At 37.3% G+C, this 21820-nt stretch overlaps 2 protein-coding genes across 3 annotated transcripts; both read left to right on the top strand.

The window, feature by feature from the left end:
- On the top strand, positions 1–9489 carry oxgr1a.3 (oxoglutarate (alpha-ketoglutarate) receptor 1a, tandem duplicate 3). 2 transcript variants are annotated; one of them, XM_073929777.1, is made up of 2 exons: positions 1–36; positions 6171–9489. In XM_073929777.1, the coding sequence occupies exon 2, from the start codon at positions 6179–6181 to the stop codon at positions 7166–7168; it is 990 nt and encodes a 329-aa protein (XP_073785878.1). In that variant the 5' UTR covers positions 1–36; positions 6171–6178; the 3' UTR covers positions 7169–9489. The 2 variants fall into 2 exon arrangements, with proteins under 2 accessions (XP_073785878.1, NP_001139100.1); NM_001145628.1 differs by lacking the exon at positions 1–36 and having other exon boundaries at positions 6179–7168.
- A 6509-nt stretch (positions 9490–15998) lies between these two features.
- Positions 15999–19548, top strand: oxgr1a.1 (oxoglutarate (alpha-ketoglutarate) receptor 1a, tandem duplicate 1). The gene is made up of 2 exons (NM_001040383.1): positions 15999–16025; positions 18289–19548. The coding sequence occupies exon 2, from the start codon at positions 18297–18299 to the stop codon at positions 19284–19286; it is 990 nt and encodes a 329-aa protein (NP_001035473.1). The 5' UTR covers positions 15999–16025; positions 18289–18296; the 3' UTR covers positions 19287–19548.
- The last annotated feature ends 2272 nt before the right edge of the window (positions 19549–21820 follow it).

Raw genomic sequence — 21820 nt, 5'->3', positions numbered from 1 at the left:
ACTCTGAGATTTCATGTGAGCATCAGAAGTCGTACGGTAAGCATCCAGCATTTTTGAATGATCAATGTTCAGCTCTTCTAGTATACAAAGATATCAAGATTTGTGTTATCATCTAGTGATCAGATACATTAAGCAATGGAATTATGTAGAAATATCAGATTTTAAGAAGAGGTGGGAATCTTTAGGGACTTAAGATGCGATCTGATTCTGGGGGTCATGATCTGAATCCAAAATGATACATAACATTTATTTTTCCTATTTCTTCTGCTGTGTTTACAACTTTCTTTTTTAAAGTCATATTTACAATTTTACATTTTAAGCAGTATTAGAGTTTCTATGTTTTTGTTTAATGATTGTAATCTCTCTATGACAATACTGTCATCTTAAAAATCATATATTTTTTAATTAAAGAATTATTCAGGATGAACAAGCTCTAAATATAAAACAGCGATTAAAAAGAACAAATATGTTCCAGAGAAAAAAATTATATTAATTTTTTTAAAAAGAGAGAATGATTTTTTTTGTGTTTGTAACATTAAGAAAATGTGATAGAAAAAACGTACTGTTTAAGTCAAAATGATTAAAATTATTCTTGTAAAATTATAATGCTTTTTCAAATATTTCAGAAGTGCTGTTGAAGAGAATAACACATTTGAAATGCAATAGTTTTAATAACTGACTTCTAGTTAAATTATTTAGTCTTTACCATGATGCATGGCAATTATTTTGCAAGATACTAGTATCCAGCTTAAAGCATATAGCTTTTAAATCCACAATACACTGTAAAATATCTGCAGTTAGCCATTTTTTTTATTCATTTTTTTACTATTATTATTCTCCATTTATTGATGCTTTTGACTTATGAGGTCTTGATATTTTTTCCAACAACTTTTAACCTTGAAAAGTTGCACAAAATTGACTTTTATTGACATTTTTAATGGTTTAAAGTGCTATATTATCTGGGTGGGTGTTGTATATTACACTACAAAAACCTTGAAATAAACTGCAGCAAATTTTCTGTTATTTTACAGGCTTATTTCTTTACATATTATTTATTATACATTATATTATTGCATTAAACTACTAAAATGTTAACAAAAGTCACTTTGTTAAACTGTCAAAAGTCACCAGAGCAGATCAGCATTCCATGATGCAATTCACAACCGTAAATAAACCCAAAACACACAAAATATGTAAACTGTTATGAACAGGTATTTGTCAATGTACTAATTCTATATTAGTTTTTCACACTGTACTGTAGGCCAAGTTCACTTTTTTATTCACAACCAACATTTGTAAAACAAAGCTGTGAGCCTTCACTCATTATGGAGTGTGCTGTCATGAAGATATAATAACCTGTTCGCCTCCTTTAGTGATTCTAAACCGTGTCACAACATCTATGACAGTTATCACTTTCATTTTCAGGAGGAATGCAGCTGCACGACTGATGAAAAGTCCCGTGCCTGTAAATACCCAATAATGTGCAAATGAAGCATGTGTACAGTATGTGTACTTATCTTGGAAACGGCATGTGTTTAGATTTAAAACTTTCATTCCTATTCCTTCAGCTTACTCCCTTATTTATCAGGGGTAGCCACAGCAGAATGAACCACCAACTATTCCAGCATATGTTTTACGCAGTGGATGCCCTTCCAGTTGCAACCCAGTACTAGAAAACACCCTTACACACTAATACATTACAGCCAATTTAGTTCATCAATTCCCCTTATAGCGCATGTGTTTGGACTGTGGGAGAAACCGGAGCACCCTGAGGAAACCCACGCCAACACGGGGAGAACATGCAAACTCTACACAGAAATGCCACATGACCTTCTTGCTGTGAGGTGACAGTGCTAACTGAGCCACTATATTCGTATATATGATATCTTTAATATAGACCGAGTTAGGCCATGTCAAATACTTCCTAAATTTCAAACTCAGAAACTTTTCGGCTCGTTTCCACTGACTAGTACAGTTCGGTACGGTTCTGGTCGGTACGGGTCACCTTTATCAGGTTTGCGTTTCCTCCACAAAGGGTGCCCTTTTAGTGAGCGTGGTGTACGACATATAGTTTGAGTCGACGTCATGCTCGCTCGAATAAATGTCACAGTAAAGTACGGGTCGTTCACATATCATATGAGAAGCACTTCTCACAAAACAGATGCTTTATACGCATAAAAACTTGTTAATAAATGTTTATTACTAACTTTTCTATGAACTTGATTTGATTATAACTTACATTTATAAGTTATAATCATACATTTAGTACTTATTTGAGTTCAAAAACACACGCAATATAGCCCAAAGTCAGCGCAAACCTCTCATCTGTGTCTGTAATCTTCAGCAGCACATGTAAGCTCTGTTAGAGAGTCATTCTGTCATTCCCAGTTTATAATAGTCCAAAAGGTGATGATAAACATGGCAGTTTGTTCATGATTCAGGTTGCTAAAACACTTTTGCTCCTGGGCTTCTCTTTTTTTCCCGCACTTCACTCTCGCGCTTGTCCTTTTCTTTCTTTCTGAAAGCGGTATTCTTTCCCGGAAGAAAGCGAATACCGCTCGCACTTTTAAACAGGCTCGTAAAGCAACAACAGGACACGGCAGATTTTTCTTCTTGGCTTTGTGTCTGTATGGAACCCCACCAGTCCTACGCCACCCAACCCGCTCCGAGCTGGTTTCGAACTGGCGACCTTCCGCATGGAAGTCGGTTTCTCTACCAAGGAGGCTAAAGACCATGACCTCTAGCATCTGTCGCTAGAGCACCTTTAGAGGTCAGAGGAGTGAGTTTTACCTGCACAACACTTGCTAGCTGGCCTCCGTTACACTCACACCCCTTAACCTCACTCCCATCTGGATCACAGCACCAATGTAACTTCACCAGTCCTACACCAACCAACCCGCTCCGAGCTGGTTTCGAACCGGCAACCTTCCACATGGGAGTTGGTTGCTCTACCAAGGAGGCTAAACACCATGGCCTCCGTTACATGTTCATCGAGATGATGACAAGGTTTGTTTGATCTCGGGTCATCCATGGCTCGTTATTATATGCATATAGTATTTCCATGTAATCTCTCGGCTGTGTATCAGAACATGGCGGATCCTTTGTTTACATTCTGTCTAGCTCTACGAGCTCGTGACGTATCTCTGTAACCAAACAGTGTTTGGCTGTGCATGTATCTCTTTTGGTACCCTTTCTCCCGTTTGGTACCCTTTCAAAAGGGTGCCAGAAAAGTGGTACGGTACGGTTTGGTTCGGTACGCTTATTGACAGTGGAAACAGCCATAAAAGTGTACCAAACTGAACCGTACCGTACCACTCAGTGGAAACGGGCCATTAAAGAAAAGCTTTTATTTAAAATTTCAACATCTGAACCATACTAATCCGGATACCAAATTAAAGCAAATGTTTAAGTGGCAAACAGATTTTTTTTAACAAAATAATAAGGCGTAGAATTGATAAAAATCATTAATTTCAGTACTTATCAAGTTATTCATGTAAATATCCTACAGTATCTCAAAACCTTGATATTTAATCTATTATTTACTGCAATAAACACAAATCGCATATATTGACTGTACAACTTTGATGCTCTTTTTCTCGGAAATAGATTATGTAACTTTAGCCAATGTTTCATAGAGAGGGTCATATATACAGTATATTAAAATTAAAACAAATTAAGTTTTTTTTTTTTAAATAAGTAAGATATATAGATATTAGTGCATAGATTATTCATTCATTCATTTATTCATTTTCTTCCGGTTTTCCGGGGCCGGGTCACTGGGACAGCAGTCTCAGGCGAAAACCCCAGACTTCCCTCTTCTGACGCTTCCTCCAGCTCCTCCGGGGGATTTTGAGGTGTTCCCAGGCCAGCCGAGAGACATAGTCCCTCCAGCATGTCCTGGGTCTTCCCCTAGGCCTCCTACCAGTGGGACATGCCTGGAACACCTCTCTAAGTAGGCGTCCAGAAGGCATCCAAAACAGATGCTCGAGCCACCTCACTGACTTCCCTCGATGTGGAGGAGCAGCGGCTCAGCTTTGAGCTCCTCCCAGGTGACAGAGCTCCTCACCCTCCCCTCTAAGGGTGTGCCCTGCCACCCTGCGAATTAAACTCATTTCACTACTATTATAAATACTGAAATCTTATTTTAGTTGCTATTTTATGTTTATATAATTGTATATTTATTTTCTGTACAATCTATTTCAGTCCTCGGTGATAGTACATTTAGGAGCCTTCTTTTTGAAAAATGTAAACATTTTGTACACATTAATTCGCCAATGAATGCTGCAATTCCAACAGCTGCTCCACTGTTCAGATGTTATACCTCATTTGTCAGGTTTTTGTCCTGTGAGTAGCTCTAGTTTCCTACACATCTCCTGCAAAGACTTCAGTTGTGTTTTGATGTGATTTTTGATTGTATTAGGTGCGGAGTAACTAGTGGATTGTGGTAAGCACAATCGCCACCAGTTAGAAGGTTGCTGGTTGAAACCCAGCTGGATCAGTTGGCATTTCTGTGTGGAGTTTGCATGTTCTCCCCATGTTGGAGTGGGTTTCCAAACATATGCACTATAGGCGAATTGAATGAACTAAATAGGCCGTAGTGTATGTGGGTGTGTGTGAATGAGTGTGTATAGATGTTTCCCAGTATTGGGAAGGGTATCCGCTGCATAAAACATATGCTGGATAAGTTGAAGTTCATTCCGGTTAAAACCCCAGACTATTGAAGGCAATAAGCCAAAAAGAAAATGAAGGAATGAATGATAACTGGCGGATTTAGGCATATGTAAAATGGGCAATGAGTGTCTGAAAAACATCTGAACAGGGCTTAGGTAAGGGCCAGAACACTAAGCCGACACTAGGCCATTGGGCTTTGTTGGTCTGTGTTCAGGTTTCAATAAAGGAAATGCTGGGTTATCTAAATAAAAATTGGGTAAAACATGGATTAACCCAAAGAAGGAAAAGAAGGTAGCAGTTCAAAGAGGAAGTGTGCTGGGTGTGAGGGGTCCAGAGATTTTGGCTGGTCTTCTGATCGCTCTGGATAAGGAGGGTTAAATGTGGTCCAATTCATTGAATACAAAAATTTGCCAGGAGTTGGGTTAGTCCCTATTACACCCAGAAATTGGTTGAAATTCATTTATTTATTCATTTTCTTTTCTGCTTAGCCCCTTTAATAATCAGGGGTGGCCACAGTGGAATGAACCGCCTTTGGTTGAAATAACCCAGTATTTTTTTAGAGTGTAGTCAGTTTGGTGTTTTCAACACGTCGCAACTCATGTAATGTGTGTATATAGCGCATTTATCGGGTATAGCCATACACCCAAATCGCTTCACAATCATGAGGGGGGGGGGGGGGTCTCTCCACAACACCACCATAGTGCAGCATCCACTTGGATAACACGACGGCAGCCGGAGGACAACGTGCGCTCACCACACACCAGCTATTGAAGGAGTGGAGAGACAGTGACACAACCAATTTGGTGGATGGGGATGATTGGGAGGCCATAACCGCAAAGGCCGATTCAAGCACTTTGGCCAGGACACCGGGGCTACACCCCTACTCTTTACGAGAAGTGCCATGGTATTTTTAATGACCACAGAGAGTCAGGACCTAAGTTTAACATCTCTCATCAGGATAACGTCAGATTAGTTCAGCATGTAGAATCAGCATGAGACCGTCAACTGAAGAGAGTGCTCTGATTGGCTATTCAGTAATGAATCAAAGTGCAAGTGTGATGTTCGGAAGTGATGTAGGAAGTAAACAATTGAAGCCAAGAAGGAAGACAAGGCGGCTGGCTGCAACTTTGCAAAATTTCTCAAATATTTGCAAACGACATGCATTAGATTATCAGACATATTTGCAGAAGCGAATCAAAAATTACTGTAATAATGTACTGAATGCTGCTTTATTAACAATTCAATAACACGCTACTGACCCCAATGGAGCGAAAAGGCATGTCCTCTTGCTCCGGCGCTGAACATTGCTCTCATCTCATTTCAGTTTGCTTTTGTCTGTTTGGTGTGTTCCAGTACAGCTATTTACTCCAGACACGATCCAATGAACAACACAGCTAGATTTCGTTGGTTCTAGTTGTTTGCCATTGGCTTGATGTATAGAAGAGATGTTAGAGATTGAGACAAGAGGGTGGTCTAACATCTTTTCTCTTTTTCTTCAGGGTCAATCATGTCTCTAAACCCTTACTACGGCCTGACTAACACATCGAACGACAACTGCACAGATGTGGACAACCTGGTGAAGCGCTACTATCTGCCAACCATGTATGCTATCATCTGCGTTGTGGGTGCTATTGGAAACATCACAGCTCTTCTGGTGTTTGTACTCAGGATTCGACCCTGGAGGAGCAGCACCATCATCATGGTGAACCTGATCTTCACAGATCTTCTCTTAATAATCTCCCTGCCGATTTTTGTCTACTATTATGTGCTGAATGACTCGTGGACTCTGGGAATCACCATGTGTCGCTTCTCCCGCTTCGACTTCCACTTCAACCTGTACGGCAGCATCCTAGCCCTCACATGCATCTCCGTTATTCGCTATGTAGTAATCGTGCATCCACAGCATGCAGAAAATATTAGCCGAAAACGCTGGGGCATCATGTCTTGCATGTTGTTTTGGATCATTACGGTAGTTGAACTTAGTCCAATTTTTAATCTTTTTGCAACAGTGGAGATCGATAACAAAACATACTGTTTGGATTTTGCGAGCAATGATCCACAGAGTGTTTGGCCGTATAGTTGGGTGTTGACTGTACTCGGGTTTTTAGTTCCTTTGGTGGTGGTCTGTGTCTGCTATTGGCGCATCATCGAAAAGTTAAAGGAGGGTCCTCATACGGGGAGCACCTCACGTTTATTGGCGAGGAGAGTCATTGTGTTGATTATTACGTGTTTTGCAGTTTGTTTTCTTCCGTATCATGTGCTGCGTGCATTTAGAGTCTACACGAGGCTCACGCCAGAGACGAACTGTATGCTGGATCATGGCGTTCATGCGGCCTACATCATCTCCAGACCCATCGCAGTGCTCAACATCATCTTCAACATGGTGCTGTACACGATGCAGGGCGGTAACTTTAAACAGGCTTTTGTGGAGCTCTTCAAATGTAAGAAACTCAAGTCGAAGACTGAAAGGACTGTTGAAATGGCGGTGATCAACTAATGCTAATTAATAAGCTAAAGTCAAAGACAATGTGTAATAACATGATATGAAGGATACACTGACTGTCACATAAAAATGAATGTCTGGACATCAGTTACTCACTCTTATGACAATCCAGGCTTGATTGACTTTGTATCTGCTGTGGAAAACAATCTACTATATTTTGAAGAGGCAGTATATGCAAAGCAATACTAACAAAAAATTTAAACATAGTTGATTGGAAAATGATTAGTGAGTAATATGATTAACATTTGTTGATAAGATCTTAAATAAAAGACATCTAGTGGTATGAAAAAGTGTTTCCCCCCTAGGGATTTTTAGTCACACTTCAATGTTTCAGATTATCAAACTAATGTTAAAATTAGTCAAAGATAACACAAGTAAACACATCAAGCAGTTTTGAAATAAGGCTTTTTATTAACAAGAAAAAAAGTGTTTAACTGATTAGCAATAACTGATAGCAACAACTGCTATCAAGAGTGTTTAATCACTTGCAATGCAATGAGTCAGCACTGTGGAGGAATTTTGGCCCACTCATCTTTGCAGAATTGTTGGAATTCAGCCAGATTGCAGTGTTTTCTAGCATGAACCACCTGTCAAAGGTTATGCCACAGCAACTCAGTTAGATTCCGGTCAGGAGTTTGACTAGGTCACTTCAAGATTGTCATTTTGTTTTTCAGAAATGGACTTGCTGGTGTGCTTTGGATCATTGTACTACTGCAGCACCCAAGTTCACTTCTGCTTGAGGTCACTATGGCCAACCATTTGTAACGGAGGCCAGCTAGTGTGTGCTGTGCAGGTAAACCTCACTCCTCTGACCTCTAAAGGTGCTCTAGCGACAGACGCTAGAGGCCATGGTCTTTAGCCTCCTTGTTAGAGCAACCGACTCCATGCGGAAGGTCGCCGGTTCGAGACCAGCTCGGAGCGGGTTGGGTGGCGTAGGACCGGCGGCGTTGCATTGGTGCCTTGACCCGGATGGGAGTGAGGTTTAGGGGGGTGAGTGTAACGGAGGCCAGCTAGTAAGTGCTGTGCAGGTAAACCTCACTCCTCTGACCTCTAAAGGTGCTCTAGCGACAGACGCTAGAGGCCATGGTCTTTAGCCTCCTTGTTAGAGCAACCAACTCCCATGCGGAAGGTCGCCGGTTCGAGACCAGCTCGGAGAGGGTTGGGTGGCGTAGGACCGGCGGCGTTACACATTCTCCTTCAGGATATCTTTGTACACAACAGATAAGTCTATTTTCAGTCTTCGTCTTGGAACTCTGTCGTACAAACCATTTTTGCCCAGTGTTTTTCTTATGCTGGACACATAAACAGAAGTCTTAACTGAGGCAAGTGAGGCCTGCAGTTCTTTGGATGTTGTTTGGACATCTTTGGATAAGTTGTCACTGCACTCTTTGGGTATTTTTGGTTCTACACTGTTGATAATGGCTCTTAAGGCTGATTTATACTTCTGCATCAAGCGCACAAGTATAGTCCGGTGCAGCCTTTGCATGGTCGCATAGACCTCGCCGTGGCTGACACCGATGTGCACCTCTCAAAAATTGTTACTACACATCACAATGATGCGTTGCGCAAGCTCTGTGATTGGTCAGCTTGGTAGATGTGACAAGGGTGGGCGGTGCTGAGAGCCTCGAGCCCGATGGAGTGAACGTTTACAAGTGTCAAGTCCTGTGAAGGAGCTCCAAATGAAAACTTTTGTTTTGTGTTTACCATATGATTAAAGTCCACCGGTTCCCACCTCTGAATGAGCGGGTTTGATCTACTTGTACATTAAGGTAGTGTTCAGAAAAAACAAAACACCCACGAAGAAGCTCGACACAGAGGAACATAAAAACCTCACTGCCAGCTAGCGTTCAGAAGAGTTATTACAGAGCAACACAAACAGCACGCAGATGTCTAAATGCACGGCTATGTGCAAGGCAGGTGCCATGGGTCACACCGATCACTCCATGCAGAAGTATAAACTAGTCTTAACTGTGGTTCGCTTCAGTCCCAAAGCTTTAGAAATGACTTTATAACCTTTTCTAGACTGGTAAATCTGAACTATTTTCCATCTCTTTTTTGTTTTTTAATTCATTTTGATCTTGACATGATGTCTAGCTTTTGAGGATCTTTTGGTCTACATGACTTTGTCAGGCAGGTCCTATTTAAATGATTTATTGATTGGCAACAGGTGTGGCGGTAAACCTGGGTGAAGCTAGAGAACTCAGGTGTGATAAACCACAGTTAAGTTCTGTTTTAACAGGGCAAACACTTTTTCACACAGCGCAACACAGTTTTGTGTTTTGTTTTCTCTTAATAATAAAAAAGTTCAAAACGGCATGATGTGTTTACTTGTGTTTTCTTTGACTAATATTTATATTTGTTTGATGACCTGAAACACTAAAGTGGGACAAGCGTGCAAAAGGAAATATAAGAAATAAGGGCAAACACTTTTTCACACCACTGTATATTTATATGGTAACACTTTACAATAAGGTTCATTAGTTAATGCATTTACTAACATGAACTAATCATGAAGAACACATGTACAGCATTTATCAATCATAATTAAACATTTACTAATGCATTATTAACATCCAAGCCTATGCTTGTTAACATTAGTTAATGCAGCATGAATTAACATGAACTAACAATGAACTACTGTATTTCCATTAACTAACGTTAACTACTGTGAACAAATACTGTAGTAAACGTATAGTTCATTGTTTGTTCATCTTAGTAAATTCATTAATTAACATTAACTAATGAACCTTATTGTAAAGTGTGACCATTTATATATATATATATATATATATATATATATATATATATATATATATATATATATATACACAGTTGAAGTCAGAAGCCCCCTGAATTATTAGCCCCCCTGTTATTTTTTTTCCCACAATTTCTGTTTAATGGAGAGCAGATTTTTTCAACACATTTCTAATCTTAATAGTTTTCATAATTCATTTCTAATAACCAATTTATTTTATCTTTGTCATGATGACAGTAAATACTATTAGACTAGATATTCTTCAAGACACTTCTATACAGCTTAAAGTGATATTTAAAGGCTTAACTAGGTTAATTAGGTTAACTAGGCAGGTTAGGGTAATTAGGCAAGTTATTGTATAACGATGGTTTGTTCTGTAGACTATTAGCCAAAATAAAACAAGTAAGATTTCCTCCAGAAGAAAAAATATTATCAGACAAACTGTGAAAATTTCATTGCTCTGTTAAACATCATTTGGGAAATATTTAAAAAAGAAAAATAAAATTAAAAAGGGGGCGAATAATTCTAACTTCAACTGTGTGTGTAAGTATAAATAAAAGATATAATATATATATATTTTTTTTCTTCTTTTTTTAAAATTCATATAAGTTCAAATGTGTTGTAATAAATCTCAGTTACACTAAAGGTATTTCACAATGAGTACTCTATTAAGGGTTAAGGTGAGAATTAACTAAACTCAGGCTTTCACAGCTGTAGATAGATTTTTTTGGGGTTCCAAAAGAAGGATTAAAATGAATACAAAGTTGCGTTTTGTTCTTGCGGTTCACTTTTACACAAGTTTCTCAACGGACCAAAAGTGGTAAAACCAGTCACGAGCGAGTAAGTTCCAAGGTTTATTCTCGAGGATTCCACTCAGCTACAGTTGAAGTCAGTATTATTAGTCCCCAAATCTTTTCCAAATTTCTGTTTAAAGGAGAGCAGATTTTTTCAACACATTTCTAAACATAATAGTTTTAATAACTCATCTCTAATAACTGATTTATTTTATCTTTGAAATGATGACAGTAAATAATATTAGATAATAATAATACTAGATATTCTTCAAGACACTTCTATACAGCTTAAAGTGACATTTAAAGGCTTAACTAATTAGGGTAAAGTTAGGGTAATTAGGCAAGTCATTACAGTGGTTTGTTCTGTAGACTATGGAAAAATATTGCTAAAAGGCATAATAATATTGATCCTATATATTTATCTTTTAAAAGCTTTTATTCTAATCTAGATAAAACAAATAAGACTTTCTCCAGAAGAAAAATATTATAGGAAATACTGTGAAAATATCCTGAATCTGTTCATCATTTTGGGAATTATTTAGGTGAATAATTTTGACTTTAACTGTAAATTAAGAAAAAATTATGAGTATTGCAGGATGTCATGTCAAAGTCCATTTTCTGTTGAATACGAAAGCATGCTGTCTAACTGAAGTATTACAAATAAATAACATTAATGTAAGTGTGAGTCTTGCTCCCTCGTGTGGTCAAACTTGGGAATTGTCCCATAAGCTCCATTAGACCAAACCATGTTTAAATATTTAAATAAGTATAGAACAATCACTTCCCACGAAAAAAAGAAACATCATAGCAATTTATAGTGCTTTTGAAGCACATTATAGTACAATGTATGCATATATTATAGTGGGTTATTTAAATTTGTTAATAAATATTCTGCATATTGTAGTATTAATTATAATTACTAACAATCATAAATACTGTAGTACACTTTAATTTTTACTACAGTAAACTGTGATGAGGGCAGCACGGCGGCTCAGTAGTCAGCACTATGGCCTCACAACAGGTTGCTGGTTTGAGTCTCGGCTGGATCAGTTGGAATTTCTGTGTGGAGTTTGCAAGTTCTCCCCGTGTTAGTGTGGGTTACCCCCACAGCCCAAACACATGCCCAATAGGGGAATTGAATAAGCTAATTTGGCCGTAGTGTGGGAGTGTATGTGTGAGAATGAGTGTGTATGGGTGTTGCCCAGGACTGGGTTGCGTAAAACATATGCAGGAATAGTTGGTGGGTTATTTTGCTGTGGTGAACTCTAAAATAGAGACTTGAATGAAAATGAATGAATGAAAACTGTGGTGTAATATAGTTTAATATGCCCTACAGTTGTAGAAAACTACAATGCTTTGTTAATATTACCATAGTGCTTGTGTTACCATAGCAAACATAAAATTACCACAACAGATGAATACCGTACTTTACTATAGTATAGTTCAAAACATTTATTATTATAAATTATATTATAAATATTTTCCCAAAATGCATTTGACTTAGTGGATAATTTAAAAAGGGAGTGGGCAGCTGTATGAAATCCAAAAGTTTACATTCTTAATCACCTGTTTCTAAATGGTCTGTCTTTAAAAGTGAGTGGAATGTATCGCCCTGTACCCATCATAAACCCTCCTGTTAATAATTATAAACAAATAAACTGTAAATTAACTGTCAATAATTAATAGTCTCACGCAGTTCCAGCAGAGGTCGACAAAGTCCTGCTTAGAGTCACTCACGATCACTCAGATACAGCATTCAGCCAGATAAAAGAAACACAACCAGTTCTGTTTAATGTTTATCTGCTGACGAATCTCTTGTTTCTTCTGAACAGGAATTATTAAAATAGCTACGAACAATGGCTTTAAATAGCATGCTAGTGTTACTAGCAAGAGTAGCACCTCAGTTACTAATAAACCAGTCTAACGTTCATCTATTTCATTTGCTTTTAATAATGTCCTCAAAACCGTTAAACTGTGTTAATTTTAACAAACATTTGATGTTCAGCAAAGAAACATCACTAGTTTCAGAACATTAAGAGAAACAAACACTGACAGAAAACATCTTTAATTAATAACCTAAAAAGGCATTTAGGTAGGTCCCACCACAATCGCGATTAATTACATTTAAAAGACTGGAACTTGTCATTTTGGCTATTCAAATGCAAAATTAATGTAAACGCAAGACAAATACTATTTAAATTCTAAATATAAATGTTTATTAGAATTTTTTTTAACGTGTAACATAGATTTCTTCATGTAAACAACAATCCCACAATAAACCATCAAGATTCTTGACAGCCATATTTATTACAGAAATTAAAACACAGGCATGTTAATGCCATTTCATTTTTAAAACAATCAATGCCAATAAAGAAAACATTGATTGCGATATATATAGTATGGTTCAAAACAGTGCAGTATTCACTAGGGATGCAATAATACATTTAGCCCACTGTTTCATACATACTTCGGTTTTTTAACACGGTTTTTGTTCAGTTCGGTTCTCATGGCTTGACACCTTTTTTTAGGCCAGGAGTGGCCAACCCTGTTCCTGGAGAGCCACCTTACTGCAGATTTCAGTTGCTACCCATATCAAACACACCTGAACCAATATATAGGACCTGAACACCACGTGATAATTACAGGCAGGTGTGTTTGATATGGGTAGCAACTGAAATCTGCAGGAAGGTGGCTCTCCAGGAACAGAGTTGGCCACCACTGCTATAGGCAATAGGAACAATAAGAGGTTAAGGAAAAATAAATTAAAAATGATCTATTGCAATACTCATTTTGTTTTACTTAAAAGCCAAGAAAAGTACAGTAGTTCCTGGTGTATTGTATTAAAAAAAAAAATGAACACTGAAATCTCACAGCTGTGATAGCCCATGTACAAACTGGGGAACACATGAAATCCCACACTCTGAAAATAAACATACATGTGAAGTTAATAACGATGAATTGGCCATTTCAAATAAACATATTTGTACTTTAGTAAACATAAATAAACCATCTTAATTATCTCGGTGCTGAAACAATGCGAGATTGTAGTCTGTAACGCGAATCAAGTGCTTTTATAAGATGACAAAAGCCCACATCTCCAATCAATGAATACGGCTGCAGATCTTCAGCAATAAACACCCGCACTGCCTTTGTTATGTTTATGTGTCTCTCGTAACCAGTTGGGTATGTTTGCTTGAAATATTCAGCGAGGGATTGTTGCTGTTTGGAGGACTTTATTACCTTCTCTGCTCTCCTGCTTCAGACAGTGATATTGCTGGGTGATGGCGCTGCAGATGTGCAGTCATGGTTATACGTGTAAAGCAATGCTTTCACACAGTTATTTTTTGCTCACCGTTTTTTCTTTTATTGGCATTATGCTTACCAGTAAAACCGAAATGTCCTTACACCGCAGATTTGAAAGACGTCGGTGCTTTCTTGTACTGTTGCCTCACTTTGCCAGCTCTTCCTTGTACTGTTGCCTCAGACTCACTTCACCGCCGCTCGCAATGTTAAAGTGTGGAATGATGGTCAAGCGCCCCCTAGCTTTAGGGCATAGTGATTGGATATTTACTCAGATGGGAGGAGTTTCCTCATGTCAACTCATGGACTTATGCCTATTTCAGACTGCATGATTTTAGCCCCGATTTTGGCTCGCCGACAGGTTTTGAGAAAGCGCCGACAAATGCCTGAAATCACAGGCAAATCGCTGCTCGTGCACGTGAGTGACAATCACACAGTATGAACTATCAAAGACGCGATCTGAGAGAATCACAGATGAGTCGCCGATGCCTGTGAGATATTTGCCGTGCTGAATATCTGGAGCTGTCGGCGATTCAAATCATGCCGTGTGAATTGAGTTTTGACTGAAATTAACATCAGCGATCGCCTACAGCCAATGAGAGAGCGGCATTCACTTGTGTGTGTGTGTGTATAGCTGCTGCAGGCCAGCGGGAGGCTGGGGGAGAAGTTAAAAGCGTCATTTTCGGTTTATTTGGACCCACGAAATGGAGGAAAAACTAGTGGAGGTTTGACAGGACTCAGGAGCAACCGTGTCTGTTTGACGTTTCATACAGAAAGAAATTAGTTTATTATCAACGTTGAGGAGAAATTGCTTCCCTTTAAACCCAGATGAGCAAGTATGTACATGTTCTACCCCATCAAAGGCTTCTTTCTCATTATGTAGTTAATAACAAAAGATATACGACGTGTTTTTGGCTGTGAGACGTAGTTTGGACGAAGTTGTTGGCGATTCTCCCTATAGTAAAGTCATGCAATGTGAAAGCCCCTGTCGCCGAACCATCTTTCAGTGTAAACAAAGCAGCGACGAAACGCTAGCCCAGATAGTCATGCAGTGTGAAAACACCTGTGACACGACTAGTTGGAAAATCATGCAGTCTGAACTCGGCATTACAGGCACACACAGTCAATTCGGGGAGATATAAAACGCACATTAATTATTTAAACGCAAAACTGAGAAAACCGCAATTCACAAGCGCGTATTGAACCGTGGAGGTCGTACCGAATGGTTCAATATTATATTGAGAACTGTGGCATCCCTAGTATTCACTATAGATAAGTATAGTATTTTTGTCATGTAGTCAGTATATCCTATATAAACCAATACGTTTTACTCATTTACAATCAAAATGTTTTTAATAATTTAAAACATTATAAAAGTTTGAATGATCACTTCTCATTTTAATGTGTTAATTGTAAAAAGTACACCTCAGAATTTATGTAGTTAAGTATACGTTCCATTAATTTTATTTAACCTTAAATAGCATTCACACACAGCATTATATCATCCACATAACTCTTTTAGCATTGCATAATGTTTAAAATGAGCTATGCCAAGTTGCCTGAAGCATTTTGTAAATAAGCGAATGAGCTTTTCATAATAATTGCAGCAGATCCTTTTTCCTCAGAGCTTACAAGCAAACCCCACGAGGCACATCACAAACATCTCAGGCATCTTTGATGAGCGATCAAGTTAGTTTTGTTGGCACTGGAACTCACCTGGGCTCGTCTGTGACACACTTTCTTATAATATAACAGAGTGATGTCACAGGTGTGTGGGTTCACCTGTAAATGTGTGTTTACGGCTCGATCTGCCCGTATGCGTTCATATGCAGGCGACTGCTGGAATGTGGCGTATACAGTAAACATGGAAATGATTAGAGATTTACAGGAACTCTTCAACTGAAGTGGGAGGATCAGGTGTTGTGTTTTATACAGTAAGCCGTTCAGAGATCAGCGCAGTTTCTCCGAGATTTCATGTGAGCATCAGCACCTGTCGTATTCAGTAAGTATTCAGCATTTATGTATTATCAGTGTTCAGTTATTTTTGCTTAGATATTACACAAGGTTTGTGGTAATGTCTAGTAAACAAATCATTTAAACAGAGTATTTAGTTAGAAGAGATTTGATGTTAAATGAACAGCATTGGATGTTCAGAAGATTTCTTTTTTGCATTTGTAAGCAGGAGTGTAAAATAAAAATAAAGGTGAGTAAGTTCTTGATGAGATGAAAAAATACAATCAAAACCCAAGATATGATTTTAATCAGTTAAATAAAACATTTAAGGCAGCAAAAGCAATTTAAGTTGAATTTGAAATGAGATAAAACATGATTTTTATTAATATAATTTTAATTTGTCAGCAAAATAATCTTACCTAAATATAATCTTGATCATGCATTTTTGGCTTCTCATTCAAAAGTGTCTAATATAATATTACTATATTATATATTAAATATAAAACCAGTGATGTTGCTTCACACTTCTGATTTTAGCATTAAATATACAGTCAATGTCAAAATTATTAGCCCACTTATTCAATTTGATGTCTTTTTATTAAATTATAATTTACCTTTAACGGAGATAAAACACATTTCTAATCATAATAGTTTTAATAACTCATTTCTAGATTATCTTTGCACACATTTAATCTGTTTTTAATCATTTGTATGATTTGTTTTTATTTTCTTACACTTGTCTCTTTTATTCCTGTTTACGTAAAGCACTTTGAATTGCCACTGTGTGTGAAATGTACTATATAAACAAACTTGCCTTGCCTTTGCCATGATGACTGCACATAATATTTGGCTAGATATTCTTCAAGATACTAATATACAGCTTAAAGTGACATTTAAAGGCTTAACTAGGTTAATTAGGGTAAAGTTAGGGTAATTAGGCAAGTCATCGTATAACAGTGGTTTGTTTTGTAGACAACCGAATAATAATACTGCTTAAGGGAACTAATAATATTAACCTTAAAATGGCTTTAAAAAATTAAAAAACTGCTTTTATTAAGACTTTCTTAAAAAGAAAAATATTATAGGAAATACTGTAAAAAAAATCTTTGCTATGTTAAACAGCTTTTGGGAAATATTGAAAAAAAAATTCACAGGAGGGCGAATAATAATTTTGACTTCAACCCTATTAATTCTAGTATAATGTATAATGACAATACATACACTCTTTATTTTGACTTAATTTATCAGGTCAGCTTGGTAAAGAGGGGGGGGGGTCTTTTTTTCTCAAAAACTGGACCTTTTTGCAGTAATACTTTATATACTTTTATAATACTTTTATATACTTTATATACTAAATATTTTCTATTTAATTATGAGATTTAAACACATTTTAAACACTAATTTTAAACTAGCTTGCCGGCTGGTCATCATAACCACACTTTTTTTAGATGGACCAAAAATATTTCCTAGATTTAGAATAAAGAAATATGAAAAAAAAACATTTAAAATACAATATTTTTTACATCTTATATCACTAGAAAAAAAGAATCTGTTTTAAATTAAAAACAAGCCTATAGTCATTTATTAGGCAATTATAAATAACAAAATGGTCAGCACATTCAACACATTTCCCCACACAGAATTGGGCTATTTGAATAATAATAATAATAATAATAATAATAATAATAATAATAATAATAATGATAATAATAATAATAATAATAATAATAATAATAATAATAATAATAATAATAATAACGATAATATAAAATAATAATAACAATAGGGAAGAGCTTCACATTTTTTCTAGTCTTTCTTGTAAAAAAAAATGTAAAAGTACATTTAAAAATTAATGGGTAATAACAATTGTATTTAATTGTAGACCCCCCATCGGGGGTCACTGTGCTAGCAGATCTAGTTTCAGCTGTCAGACACCCACATGAGAATATACTATAGTCATTTATAGTAAATACTACAGTGTTTTTAACTATACTGACACTGACATCTACAATAGAGATAGAGATGTTGAGCAATCAGCTAAAATGTTGCTAGAATTGGTGTTTATGTACAGGTGATCTATATTGCATCAACAAAAATTGATTGAAGTCATGTCTATGTGTTGTGTGATAGGTCCATATATTGATTATTGTAACAGGCTGAATGTCTCAGAATCACAGAAGCAAATGGGAGGAACTTTTTTTCTTGCATGCAAATAACTTGGATAAATCATTGACCTAAAGAATAACAATGTGTACAAGCAAAATAAGCATTGTCAATTCTCATCTCAGGAGATTTCACCTCCTTTTTTCCAGGCGCAATCATGTCTGGCAACCCTTACTATGACATGACCAACAATTCTTTGGACAACTGCACCGATGTGGACGACAAGGTGAAGCGCTACTATCTGCCAGCCATGTACGGTGCCATCTTCATAGTGGGTGTGATTGGAAACATCACAGCTCTTCTGGTGTATCTGCTCAAGGTTCGACCCTGGAAGAGCAGCACCATCATCATGGTGAACCTGGTCCTCACAGATCTCCTCTTCATGATCTCGCTGCCATTTTTAGTGTATTACTATGTGCTGAATGACTCGTGGACTCTGGGAATCACCGTGTGTCGCTTCGCCCGCTTCATCTTCCACTTCAACCTGTACGGCAGCATCCTCTTCCTCACATGCTTCTCCATTTTTCGCTATGTAGCAATCGTGCATCCGCAGCACTCACACAAGATTCGGCGCAAACGCTGGGGCGTTGTATCTTGTGCGCTGGTTTGGGTTGTTACAGTGGCTGAACTGAGTCCCATTTTTAATCTGTTTGCCACGATGGAGATCGATAACAAAACATACTGTTTGGATTTTGCGAGCAATGATGCTCAAAAGATTTGGCCGTATAGTTGGGTGTTGACAGTACTTGGCTATTTAGTTCCTTTAGTGGTGGTCTGTGTCTGCTATTGGCGCATCATCGAAAAGCTAAAGGAGGGTCCTCATATGGGGTGCAAAAAACGAGTGCGAGCGAGGAGATTCATTGTGCTCATTTTGACGTGTTTTGCGGTTTGTTTTCTTCCGTTTCATGTGCTGCGAGCGTTTAGAATCTACACGAGGCTCACGCCAGAGACGAACTGTATGCTGGATCATGGCGTTCATGCGGCTTACATCATCTCCAGACCAATCGCTGTGCTTAACATCATCTTCAACCTGCCGCTCTACACGCTGTCAGGCGATAGCTTTAAACAGGCCTTCGTGGAGATCTTCAAATGTGACAAGTTCAAGTCGAGCAATGAAAGGCTTGTTCAACTGGCGGTGATCAGCTAACGCATGCCCACATTATGAGCGAGAAGAGCAGCTGAGATTGAATTTTACGCTACATTAGTGAGCCAAAGTCAAAGACACTGTGAAATGGTATGATATGAAGGATATCCATCACATTAAACTGGACATTTGGACATTAATTATGCACTAATGACACTTATCACAATACAGGCCTGATTGACTTTGTATCTGCTGTGGGGAACAGCTACTATATTTTGTCATTAAGCGTAAAAAAGTAAAATATTGCCAGACATATTTACAACAACAATCTTCCAAGGGTTCTGGTTATACTGTTTAACTCTTTTTATAGTCATCTTAATACTTTGCCACTATCATCCAAACCACTACTGTCTATAGCAGGACTCCAAACACATGCGCTATAGGGGAATTAGAACTAAATGTAGTGTATGAGTGTGTGTGAACGAGTGTCTATGTATGTTTCCCAGTACTAGGTTGTGGTTGGAAAGGCATCCGCTGTGTGAAACATATACTGGAATAGTTGGTGGTTCATTCCACTGTGGCAACCTTTGAAATAGAGACTAAACCAAAGAAAAATGAATGAATGAATGAATTTAATAATCTCATGGAACTCAAGCTAAAACCAAGCAGAAAACAACAACAGCTTCTGAAATACATTCACTCACGCCAACATGATCCCAGAGCAATTCTGGGATCATGGGAAACAGCTACTATATTGTCATTAAGCATAAAAAAGTAAAATATTGCCAGACATATTTACAACAACAATCTTCCAAGGGTTCTGCTAATACTGTTTAACTCTTTTTATATTCACCATAATACTTTGCCACTATCTTCCAAACCACTACTGTCTATAGCAGGACTCAACGATAAGGATTGCCCGATGGCCCGGGGCCAGCATATGAGACACTCAGGACAGAAGACAGAATCGTTACTGGTCCAGTCGGGCCAGTGCTGCCTTGTCACTAATATTCAATTTGCATGTGACTATTTGTCAATTGCATGCAAATTCAGTCTTAGAATCGATAACAGTTTGAGCTTTTAAGCCTTTAAATGCCATCTTCTCTGTGAAGTCATAAACCCCATATTGCCATTCAGTTGCTCATATCCGAATCTGAGGTGCGTTTCCGAAACCATCATTAGCCAACTAAGATCGTTACAAACATAGTTTGTTGATTTGCTGTTTCCCAAATCCGTCGTTCCAACGAACTGCATCGCAAACTTGTATGCTTGCAGCTACACCTCTGGAGCTGTAGTTAGAAACATAGTTCCTGGCTGTGTTCTATTCCCAGTTATCCCCCCTATGCCCTATTCATTTAGAACATTCTAATATTTAAATTTGAAAGTATTAAAAAAGCATTAAGGTCATCTCTCTTATAGGTGTAATTTGCTTTCAAAGTATTTTACAGTTCAGTTTTAGTGATTTTCATGTTTACAATTGCGCTCGTTTCGCAGTGCACTTTGAAAGAGGCTAGAGAATTTCTTCAGTGGTTTACATGTGTCAAATTGTAAAAGTGCTTTAAAAAAAGACAAAACAATATCATACTTAATATTACTAATAATTATCATCATCATCATTATTATTAAAGTAGGATTTTTTTCATTTCCTAATTAATAACAAATATTAAATTTCATTTTTTTAAATAAATAGCCTCATTATTTATTTATTTATATACGATATTAGAATATGTGTTTTTGTAAGTGATTTTATGTTAATTAAGTTTAGAATATGTAATGTTCTCAATAATATTAGTAAAGGAAACACAGGCCCTATATCTGCCATTCACATATATTTCAGTTAATATGGAAAGCGAGTGCATGTTTTTACCAAAACTAATATTGGATTTTATTTTAAATGCATGTTTGTGTAAAACAATATAATTTGCACCAAGAAATGATGGAGTTCTTCTCTAAAGAAGTAGTCACTCTACCCAGTTTAGAGCAGCATTATGGACGTTTACGTTATAACTAATGTGGTTCAAATGATGGATCTGTGACAGAGAAACTACGAGTTTTTGGAAACACTTGTCACTACATTGTTCTTTTCGCAAACGATGCATCGTACTATGATAGTTCAGCTACGAGTTACGTCATTGTTTGGGAAACGCACCCTTGATTGGATGTTGTGAGCACAATATTTTTTTACCTAACCTGGTAACAACCAGTACAGCAAAGAGACGGAAACAAAGTGGCAACATCAAATTATGAGTCTGTTTTTAACATCTTAAATCAGACATTTACGTGAATACAACATAATGGAACAAAAAGAGTGATGTTTAGCACGGTTTTGCACAGACACTTTTCATAGAATTATTTTGGTTTGCAAAACAATTAGAATTTTGCTCATTATACATTTATTAACATTTTTAAATATTTAAATTCTAGATTTACAGACATTATTTTGACACATTATTTAAAATATGTGGCTAAGAAATAGCCATACTCTTTGTTTTTCTTGGTGGGGCAAGTGAAAACTTTGACAGGGCGAGTAAAAACTTGAACCACTGGCCCGATCAGACCAGTAGACAAAATCCTCAGTGTTGAATCCAGCCTGATCT

This window comes from Danio rerio, chromosome 1 (assembly GCF_049306965.1).
Source record: "Danio rerio strain Tuebingen ecotype United States chromosome 1, GRCz12tu, whole genome shotgun sequence".
Taxonomy (NCBI): Eukaryota; Metazoa; Chordata; class Actinopteri; order Cypriniformes; family Danionidae; genus Danio; species Danio rerio.
The sequence above is the reverse complement of the archived record's forward strand: the minus strand, read 5'-3'. Positions and strand labels throughout refer to the sequence as shown.

What these genes read in the sequence shown, in the direction of transcription:
- oxgr1a.1 (NM_001040383.1), top strand. Translation starts at nt 18,297, where the DNA reads ATGTCTGGCAACCCTTACTATGACATGACCAACAATTCTTTGGACAAC.
- oxgr1a.3 (XM_073929777.1), top strand. Translation starts at nt 6,179, where the DNA reads ATGTCTCTAAACCCTTACTACGGCCTGACTAACACATCGAACGACAAC.